At 45.6% G+C, this 11,357-nt stretch overlaps 1 protein-coding gene across 3 annotated transcripts in view; it reads right to left on the bottom strand.

Annotated features, from left to right (window-relative positions):
• Nucleotides 1-7,618: 7,618 nt before the first annotated feature.
• The window catches only part of cdk15 (cyclin-dependent kinase 15), a 38,778-nt gene continuing 35,039 nt past the window's right edge, over nucleotides 7,619-11,357 (bottom strand). For 2 of the 3 annotated variants that reach the window (XM_041850007.2, XM_041850006.2), the window contains 2 exons: nucleotides 10,246-10,388; nucleotides 7,619-8,695 (listed from right to left, as the gene is read on the bottom strand). In XM_041850007.2, the coding sequence (XP_041705941.1) occupies nucleotides 8,580-8,695; nucleotides 10,246-10,388 (259 nt within the window). In that variant the 3' untranslated portion in view covers nucleotides 7,619-8,579. Of the gene's footprint in view, nucleotides 8,696-10,245; nucleotides 10,389-11,357 lie in introns of those variants that run through there. The other variant, XM_041850008.2, reaches the window with a different exon arrangement.

Here is an 11,357-nt window from a genome sequence, read left to right as displayed (position 1 = left end):
CCAAGTTAACAAACAGATCATCGACCATTTCGAATACCACCGTACCTTCTCCGCTATGCAATCCGGTTTCCGAGCTGGTCACGGGTGCACTTCAGCCACGCTCAAGGTCCTAAACGATATTATAACCACGATTGATAATAGACAGTACTGTGCAGCCGTCTTCATCGACCTGGCCAAGGCTTTCGACTCTGTCAACCACCGCATTCTTATTGGCAGACTAAATAGCCTTGGTTTCTCAAATGACTGCCTCGCCTGGTTCACCAACTACTTCTCAGATAGAGTTCAGTGTGTCAAATCGGAGGGCCTGTTGTCTGGACCTATGGCAGTCTCTTGGGCCGACACTTTTCTCCGTGTATATCAATGATGTCGCTCTTGCTGCTGGTGACTCTCAGATCCACCTCTACGCAGACGACACCATTTTGTATACATCTGGCCCTTCATTGGACACTGTGTTAACAAACCTCCAAACGAGCTTCAATGCCATACAACAATCCTTCAGTAGCCTTCAACTGCTCTTAAACACTAGTAAAACTAAATGCATGCGTTTCAATCGAACGCTGCTAGCACCCGCCCACCCGACTAGAATCACCACTCTCGACGGGTCTGACCTAGAGTATGTGGACAACTACAAATATCTAGGTGTCTGGTTAGACTGTAAACTCAACTTCCAGACTCACATAAAGAATCTCCAATCCAAAGTTAAATCTAGAATCGGCTTCCTATTTCGCAACAAAGCCTCCTTCACTCATGCTGCCAAACATGCCCTCGTAAAACTGACTATCCTACCGATCCTTGACTTCGGCGATGTCATTTACAAAATAGCCTCCAACACTCTACTCAGCAAATTGGATGTAGTCTATCACAGTGCCATCCGTTTTGTCTCCAAAGCCCCATACACTACCCACCACTGTGACCTGTACGCTCTTGTTGGCTGGTCCTCACTACATGTCCGTCGTCAAACGCACTGGCTCCAGGCCATCTATAAATCACTGCTAGGCAAATCCCCGCCTTATCTTAGCTCATTGGTCACCATAGCAGCACCCACCCGTAGTCTGCGCTCCAGCAGGTATATCTCACTGGTCATTCCCAAAGCCAACACCTCCTTTGGCCGCCATTCCTTCCAGTTCTCTGCTGCCAATGACTGGAACGAATTGCAAAAATCTCTGAAGCTGGAGACTCTTATCTCCCTCAATAACTTTAAGCATCAGTTGTCAGAGCACCTTACCGATCACTGCACCTGTACACAGCCCATCTGAAATTAGCCCACCCAACTACCTCATCCCTATATTGTTATTTATTTTGCTCTTTTTGCACCCCCAGTATCTCTATTTGCACATAATCTCTTGCACATCTAGCATTCCAGTGTTAATACTATTGTAATTATTCTGCACTATAGCCTATTTATTGCCTTACCTCCATAACTTGCTACATTTGCACACACTGTATATATATTTTCTGTTGTATTTCTGACTTTATGTTTTTTTTTTACCCCATATGTAACTCTGTGTTGTTTTTATTGCACTACTTTGCTTTATCTTGGCCAGGTCGCAGTTGTAAATGAGAACCTGTTCTCAACTGGCTTACCTGGTTAAATAAAGGTTAAATAAAAAAAAATAAAAAATAAAAATTGGTTGTGTGGTGCATTGGCACAGAAACCTGTTGGTGGAAAATTTGTTGCATATATTTTGTATAATTATAAATATGGCATCAAAATGTTGAAAATCTGATTTCCCCCTAGCTGATCATTGTCTGCAGCCGGCTCTGATTGTAGTGTAATGAAACAGGCAGAGAGAGTGAGCTTGTCTGTGGTGGTTGGCGAACCCTTAACCTTCTGACCCGTAGCCCTCCGTGGCATCAACAGTGCCACAAAAAGTTATTGTTATTTTTGGTCGTAAATATTATTTTGAGTTAATTCTATGAGGGGGGAAGGGGTTCAATTTATTTTACAGTACAAGGGGAGGGTCATGTGAAAATATTTATAATGTTGTGGGGGGGTTGCAGAATGGAAGAGCGTATTTTTCATCAGGGAAACAGAGTGCAGAATGGAAGAGCGACTCCTGCCTTCAGTTTCCTTACATTCTCTGACAGCGTTTGTAAGGAAACACTCTATCTCCTCTATCTCTTTTGTCTGTGTCTGTGAAAACACTTGTCTTCTCCAGCGTCTTCATGCAGTCTTCCTTTCCTGTCTTTCCTGTCCTCCCTGGCTATCTCATACTGCACTGTGCTTCTCTACCTCCCTCATACCACACTCTCTGTCTCTCTGCAGATCTGATCTCACATTTTAACGCCTCCTGGAAATCCTAAAAACGTTTCTGCCCCACCCCCACCCCACACCACCCCAATCCTTTCCCACCCCACTTCCTTCAGTTGTCTAACAATGTGTGGGACGGAAGATAGAGGCATGTCTCCTTCTGGAAAAAAAATTACGACCAGCTTGTGTAATACAAGCTAAAATACTCAGTTACAACTGATGCATGATAAATACACAAAATACAATAATTCATCCAAATATTGTCATAGCAATAATACATTTAATTGGATTGATAAAGAGTCTAAATAATGGAAGAGAGGTGGGTGATAAGATGAAGCAATAGAGCGAATGAGAAAATAGACAAGGGAGCGATTGAGTGAGAGGCAGGGCGTAAGCCAGGGAGAGACCATTTATCTATAGCCCAGTGGTTGATAGCTGGCAAGGCGGCGCGGAGGAAAAGGACATGGTGCTGGGGGGAGTCTGTCCCTGTGGAGAGGGGGTCAGTGTGGATGCTGTGAGGGCTTGACCATGCTGTGAGGGGTTGAGCCGGTTGACCACGCTTTGGGACCAGACCTCCGCTCCCAGGCCCAGAGCATATGGTCCCTCTCACCACTGCCCACAGGACCGTTCACACACACGCCTGGAAGTCACATGTGCTAAGCAAGCAACTGTGTGAGGCAGTCAGGGGTCAAGTTCACCAGCCCCTTCCTCTATGGTTCTCTGGGTTAGTATTGCTTTAGCCTGACTGGTTGGATCCGGTCTAGTGCTGTGTGAGTGTGGAGGTCCCCCAATGCCTAGTGACACCTCAGCCAGTGGGTGACTTCAACGGGCCAAATGTGAAGGTGTTTGAGTAGGGAAGTTGAGGGGTTGGACACCTGGGAATACTCATAGGATGTTTGTCAAGGGGGAAGATGGTGTTTGGGCATGGAGCATCCCATTACATTGTCTGGCCTTCAAAGGAGGCTGAAGGTGTGAGGTAGATGAGGGGCTGTTGAATGTAGGAAGCAGCTGCCAATCATCAGTTAGGGACATGTCAGTTAGTGGTGGCTCAATAAGCATAGTAAATCACATTAGATCAACATTAGTTTGGTAGACTAGGCTTATGTTACATGGTAACACATACATCCCCCATTCTGGAGAACAGCTTGTTTGAATAGGAATCTTACCTCACCCTCAAGGTTGGCTTTTTGATTATCTGTCTTTGTTTTAGTTATAGGAACATTTTGTCTTTATTGGCTGTAAACTGATTGAGAGCTGGCTCAGAAATACTATAGGCTCCATGGCACAGAGTGATGACAAGCTAGCTAGGTGTCATGTGCCCAAGTGGTGGTTTGGCACCTCAGTCCCCTGTGCTTGTCACACCTCTCTGGGAACTGGCAAAGCAACACATCCATTTGGATACGTTTCTGCTCAAATAAACACAATGTATCCTCTCCATCTGTGTGTGTGTGAATGTGTGTGAATGAATGTGTGTGTGTGTGTGTGTGAGTGTATGTGTGAACTTCTCGATAAAACTGTCAGTATAACAACCACCTGTGTACCAGTGCTGTCTCAAGGGGACGACATGCATAGCTTGTAGTGGCCCCTAGTGGCCAGTAGATACAGTGCTACCAGATACCTGTTGTGAACAACTTCATTTACTGTGAACCCTCGGGGGGGGGGGAGTTCCCTAGGTACAGATGTAGGATTAGCTTCCCTTCCCCCAATCCTAACCATAACCATTAGTGGGGAAAATGCAAAACTGACCCAAGATCAGCATCTAGGCCCTAGGGGCAACTTCACCCTACTCCTTAACCCTCAGACTTGGGAGTTAACGCAGGGCATGTGAGACTGGAACTCTCTTGCTTCTCACAGAGACTCTGTAAGTAAACATAACATTGCCCCATATTCCCTCTCTTCCTACACTTTTTCTCTCCCCTTGCTCTCCGTCTCTCCCTCTGGGGTTACATGGTGTCTATTCATTAAGTATGAAACCTAATACTGTACATGAGAGCCAGCCTGTGGTGATATTTTGGTGTAATAATGTGAAATGAGTTCATGACAGAAGAGGAAGTCAGAGTTGTTCATCACCTGGACATGTCTTATTTTACACGGTTACGCAACTTTGAGATGACAGACAGTGACACATGGAAAGACAGTGAGACATTCAATACCGCCTTGCATACTCTTGCCTGCGTCTAGCTTATCTAGGGTGTATTCATTGGTCCAGCAGTTGCAAGCGAGAGTTTCTATTGGACAAATTCAGGTATTTTTATCCCCGTTTTGTTTTCTTCTGTTTAAGAAGCGTTTTTTCAACAGAATCGGCGGAATGAATACACCCCTGATCACGCATAAACACAGTTCACTTTCATAGCAGCCACGTTGTATTCCTTCTCACCTCTATGCACTTTCCTTCTCTCACCTTTTCCCTTCGTTTGTGGACTTCAGTGAACAACACATCAGCTGTATGTGACCAGGCGAAAAAACCTTCCCAAGCCAAACCATATCATAACCGCTACACACAGCCTACATCATTGTCCCCATATTAGCTAAAGTAACGTCCTAGTCAACATAGCTAATACAACTCATGTGTTAGTAAACCCGCTACAATCATGCAGTCACGTTACAGTGTATAGTCTGTAAGCAGTTACACTGGCGGGCCCCGGTGGCAGTATATTTAAAAACCAAAAGCTTACCTTGACTTGGTTCCATTGTTGTGTTGGATAGTCATAGCCAGCTAACTAACATATCATCCCTCTGTTTGAGCCGGGTGTTTGAGTAACTAAACTAAAGTTAGCCAGCTGCATTTGCTAGCTAAGTATGTGAAACTGAAAAAATGACAATCTCTCTCTCTCTCGCTTGTTTCTCCTTCATTTTTGAAGAAATTAATTAATTGTTCAAAACTGTTCAACTATTGTCTTTCTCTCTCTTTGAGTCAACTACTCACCACATTTTATGCACTGCAGTGCTAGCTAGCTAGCTGTAGCTTATGCTTTCAGTACTAGATTAATTATCTGATCCTTTGATTGGGTGGACAACATGTCAGTTCATGCTACAAGAGCTCTGATAGGTTGGAGGACGTCCTCCGGAAGTTGTCATAATTACTGTGTAAGTCTATGGAAGGGGGTAAGAACCAAGAGCCTACTAGGTTTTGTATTTGTCACGGTTTCGGCCGAGGCTGCTCCTCTTCCTTTTCGGGCAGCAGTCTAGCTGCCACCTTTTTTTCTTTTTTCTCTGTCCTATTTGTGTCTTAATTGTTCCCTTTTTATTCGTGTGTTTGGGTCTTTTTGATTGTTTGTTGTCAGACTGCCTCTGTATGGTCTATTTTCTCTCGTTGTTGGCTTGTCCCGATCGACTGCGTGCGCTTTTCATGTGTATTTTCGCACTGTGTTGTGCGTTGTCGCACCGGTTGGGTCACTTTTTCACGTTTCATAACGTTAAGTCATCCTTTCCTCTTCTTTCTAAGTGAAGTCAATTTACCAAGAGGAGGATGGAAGCTAGCTGTCCTCCGGCTACACCATGGTGCTCCCCTACAGAGTGCTGTTGAGGCTACTGTAGACCTTCATTGCAAAACAGTGTGTTTTAATCAATTATTTGGTGACATGAATATATTTAGTATAGTTTTATCTAAAAATGATCACTTTTTCAATGTTTTACAACTTTTATTTTTATTAAATTCACACCTTTCTCTCTGCTCTCTATCTATCTCTCACACACACACAGATGTGTGCACACACACACACACACACACACACACCTTTCTCTCTGCCCTCTATCTATCTCTCTCACACACACACACATTCCGTCTCATACCAGCCCAGTCCTTTGTCTTCAGTTTTTTTTTTTTTTACAGTATACTAGAGTTAGAACATGGGGTAGTGGTAGATTACATACCAGCTGAGGCCCTGCAGCAGTCAGTCCTCAGAGGTCCAGACTTGCAGTCTTAGAGGAGAGATGGTCAGTCTGATGATAATGCATGGAGTCTGTACGACTGGAGGAGCCTCCTAGGAATGTAGTCACTTCACAAAACAACACTGTTGCCATACTACAAACATCTGTATAAGTTCATGAAAGAAGGGGAGGATGACAGGAAGGACAAAATCCATTTACAACAATATACACTACATGACCAAAAGTATGTGGACACGTCTAATTCCAAAATCATGGGCATTAATATGGAGCTGGTCCCCCCTTTGCTGCTATAACAGCCTCCACTCTTCTGGGAAGGCTTTCCACTCGATGTTGGAACATTGCTGCGTGGACTCCATTCAGCCACAAGTGTATTAGTGAGGTCGGACACTGATGTTGGGTGATTAGGCCTGGCTCGCAGTTTGTGTTCCAATTCATCCCAAAGGTGTTCGATGGGGTTGAGGTCGGGGCTCTGTGCAGGCCAGTCAAGTTCTTCCACACCGATCTCAACAAACCATTTCTGTATGGACCTCGCTTTGTGCACGGAGGCATTGTCATGCTGAAACAGGAAAGGGCCTTCTCCAATCTGTTGCCACAAAGTTGGAAACACAGAATCACCTAGAATGTCATTGTATGCTGCAGCGTTAAGATTTCCCTACACTGAAAAACAGCCCCAGACCATTATTCCTCCTCCACTAAACTTTACAGTTGCCACTATGCACTGGGGCAGGTAGCGTTCTCATGGCATCCGACAAACCCAGATATGTCCGTCGGACTGCCAGATGGTGAAGCGTGACTCATCACTCCAGAGAATGCATTTCCACTGCTCCAGAGTCCAATGGTGGCAAGCTTTACACCACACCAGCCAACACTTGGCATTGCCCAGGTGATCTTAGGCTTGTGTGCGGCAGCTCGGCCAAGGAAACCCATTTCATGAAGCTCCCGACGAACAATTATTGTGCTGACGTTGCTTCCAGAGGCAGTTTGGAACTCGGTAGTGAGTGTTGCAACTGAGGGCCGACGATTTTTACGTGCTACGCCCTTCAGCACTCGGCGGCCCCGTTCTGTGAGCTTGTGTGGCCTACCACTTCGTGGTTGAGCCGTTGTTGCTCCTAGATGTTTCCACTTCACAATAACAGCACTTACAGTTGACCGGGGCAGCTTTAGCAGGGCAGAAATTTGACAAACTGACTTGTTGGAAAGATGGCCTCCTTTGACGGTGCCACGTTGAAAGTCACTGCGCTCTTCAGGTAGGCCATTCTACTGCCAATGTTTGTCTATGGAGATTGCATGGCTGTGTGCTCGATTTTATACACCTGTCAGCAACAGGTGTGGCTGAAATAGCCGAACCCACTAATTTGAAGGGGTGTCCACATACTTTGTATATATAGTGTAGCTTGTAAGGGAATACAACAAATGAAATATGATATGAAGACCTGCAGGCAGTTCTATATGTATATATCAGAAAATAACACACAATACCATAACTGCAACATTTATTGACTCACACACTCCTTCACTCATTCTCACAAAAACACACACACACACATTCTAAAGGCAAGCTGCACCCAAGCATAGACAATTGAAGAGTGGACATCACAAGATTGCCGAATGAAAAATATGCTATATAGGGTGTTAATGAGGAAGTTTCACGGTACAATACAACGTGAATTACAGTGTACACACAACACAACAGTGTACACACAACCGTCACAGTCATTCTGTTGCAGGGATACCCACCTGCATGCTGTGCAAAAGAACAATCATGGTCCACAAGGACCTGATTAACATAAGAGGTATATAATATATGCATGTTTTGGCAGTACAAAATAAAACACTCATCTTCAAAACAAACCTATCGTCATCATTAAATCTCAATGTACATTTAGGAGGAGGCAGAGAGAGTATAGGGAGTCCAAGGAGACGCTCTGAGAAGGAGAAAAAGGAGGAGGAGGAAGAGGTAAACCAGCTGATGAGGAGTAGGAGAAGGAGGAGAAGGAGGAGGAAGCAGGAGGAGGTGGTTTAGCAGGAGGAATGTGTTGAGTAGTTCTGAGCTACCTGACAGTTCTCTTAGACATTGCGTAGCTTTCCGTTGCCACCAACAACAGACATGGGGTCTCAGATATAGAGTATATACAGTACATACGGTACTTCTGACGTCATCTAATATGTGATAGGTACCATTCAACCCCTACCAGGTACCATTCAACCCCTCCCTCTTCTCTCCTGTCTTCTTACAACATGGGAACTCTGACTGAGGAATGCTGGGTGGAGTCAAGAGCAGAGGTTGGTGGAGGACGCTGGTGGTGTAGGTAAGTGTTGTGTGTGTGAAGCCTCATGCCTCTCCATCCTGATCAGGTGGTGTTCTAGCCTGCAGCCAGGGCTGGGGGCCTGGGGGCCTGGGGGTAGGGGCCAAGCCCAGGGGGGTAGAGGCCCACTATCACCAGCACTTAGCCAAGGGCACCAGCGGGGAAGGTCTGATCCTTCGACTAGGACTGAAGATATCCTTCACCTCTGTCTCCAGCCTCACTCCGGGGACCTTGAAGACTGATACAGCTGAGAGAGAGAGAGTGGGGTGGGGGGGGGGGGAGAGAGAGAGAGAGAGAGAGACAGATACAGAGGGAGAGAGAGAGAGAGACAGGCAACTCTTACGGGTTCACAACATTATAAAAAGTTACTCAGGTGAAAAAGTTACTCAGCCACTTCACCAACAGTAACATAAATATTAACATCTCCCACACTGACTCCTGGAGAAGCCTTATAGGGCAGTTGGTCTGACAGATACTGATCATGGCAGCTCAGACAGCTTATAACTTAAACACCACCACGCCCTTCTTCCAGACTTCCTGGCTACTAGCTAGGAGGTGATCAAGGGGCCTCTCATAGGCACCTGATGTTGGGTGCGGTCGTCCACAGTCCAGCTAGAGCCCCATCCCTAACAACTACAATGACTTCTCTTCTCAACATTTGACGCTGCTCGCCATTGTTCAAGTTCTATGGTGATACATTGTGTGAAAGTAAAAGGGGTACTCAGTGTTGTCGACATGGCGACCATAGGCCTTCTCACTTCTGCCCTGCCGAGACATGGCCTCATTAAAATAAGTTTGATCATCCTGGAGAGAACCTTCTCTCCCCACGCTCTTTCGCTTCTTAGTTGCTCTCTCTCTCTCTCTCTCTCTCTCTCTCTCTCTCTCTCTCTCTCTCTCTCTCTCTCTCAGTTGCTCTCTCGTTCCTCATTCTCCTTCTCCGCTCTGTTAATGTATGTCTCTCCCCTACTGTCTCTTCTCCCTGTCTGGGATGCCATGCAGACTAGTAGCAGTAATGATGGCTCATTATCGAACGAACAGAGTGTGTGTGTGTGTGTGTGTGTGCTCCTGCGTGTGCATCTGCCAGCATGTGTATGTAAGACACATTCAGCTGGAAGCCTACTGCTTGACCAGATCAAACACTGTATCCCATTAGGTTTTATTCATTTATCTAATACATTCCTACATTTCACTAATATCTATCCTAGTACTCCCTGTACTCTTCGTCTGTTCACTGAATATTATGTCTATGCCCTTGAAAAACACATCTATGTTTAAACCAAACCAGGCAGACTGTCTGAGCAATAGACAGACTGGTGGAGAGAGACTTCAAATGCAATGCAACTTTGCTTACTTATACATTCATTTTCCTAATATATATATATTTAGCCACCCGAGAGCTGTGGAGACAGTCTGATCTTTTCAAAGGAACCATCTGTGCTCACAGTAGGAAGCTTGTGTCTTTAATCATGCGTCGGATGGGTAGACTGTTTAAGTGACAAACTGCACTGGAGTTTAGTGCAACGGAGAGCCAATCTCTCTCACTGGGAGGGAGAAACTGTGAATATTGATGGGGGGATTCAGAGGAGGGAAAAATATGTACATGAATACGCACGCCCACGTACAAACACATGCTTAATCTCCCACGTGTGTACACACACAGACAAACACACACACCACATTATTCATCACGTGACTGTTATTGCTGTGACAAAACACACATATTCTTATTGCCTAGATAGACTGATATGTTATGGTGTAGTGACACACACACACCCACACACACACACACACACTCACTGTCTCGTAGCTGCATGATGGGGGGCGGTAGCGTGTTGAAATAGGGGTGCTGCAGTGCATCCTGGGCTGAGATGCGGTCTCGTGGGATGGTCTTCAGAATCAGCTGGGCCAGGTCCTCTGTCTTATAGGGCAACTGGGACAGTCTGCAGGGGAAGCAGAGGTGACTATTAGAGATACACACACACACACACACACACACACACACACACACAATCCCCAATAGATACACATACTGTATGTAAATTATTTTATATCCATAGCCATTAGACATATAACAACAACCCAGCCACACTTCTCAGTCATTTGCATTAATTCAAGTCAATTTTCCCTCCTGGCCTGCAAGCAATTCCCCCCCCCCCCCTTTTTATTTCACAATGTAATTATCTGTTATTTCTGTGTGTCTTTTTCTGACAGTGTTCATGTATTTGGAGAAAATAGCATTTGGTCCCAACAGGGGGTCTATTTAATTAAATCCATGGCTAGAACAAGAGAGAGAGGGGGAGATGGGCGGGGGAGAAGGGGGGGGGGGGGGATGGGCAGGAGAGAGGGGGAGAGACCTGCATTAAAAATCACACCATAACTCCCCTGAGTCTCGCTCAAACACCCATTTTCCTTTTTCTCTATCTGAGCCTCCCCCTTTTCTTCCTCCCGCCCCCCCCTTCTCTCTTCTCTCTCTCTCTCTCTCTCTCTCTCTCTCCCCCGCTATCTCTCTTTCTCTCATGTGCTGTGCAGCAGGACTGACTTTGATGACCATGAGGATTCTCTCTTTCTTATCCCCCATTCTCTCTCTCTTTCTCTCCCTTCCTCACTGTCTCTCATTTAAATCCATTAGATCCATATTCCTAGTAATGTGTTTTCCTATTTCAGAGTGATTTCTTTTAGACTAGACTGCATTAGTGTGTTATAGACTGTTGAGTGTGTCTCATATTTGTTATGACAGCGAGTCAGAGACTACTCCAGACATCCTCTCTCTCCCATAACCCGACTGTGTGTGTGTGTGTGTGTGTGCGTCCCCGTGTGTGTGTATCTGGCCCCCCGGTGGGTTGGTACAGGAGCAGAGCTGTGTTGGGTCAGATGTCACCATGTTGGTAGGAAGGGGGAGGAAGGGGGAG

Source organism: Coregonus clupeaformis, chromosome 26, assembly GCF_020615455.1.
Source record: "Coregonus clupeaformis isolate EN_2021a chromosome 26, ASM2061545v1, whole genome shotgun sequence".
Taxonomy (NCBI): Eukaryota; Metazoa; Chordata; class Actinopteri; order Salmoniformes; family Salmonidae; genus Coregonus; species Coregonus clupeaformis.
The sequence above is the reverse complement of the archived record's forward strand: the minus strand, read 5'-3'. Positions and strand labels throughout refer to the sequence as shown.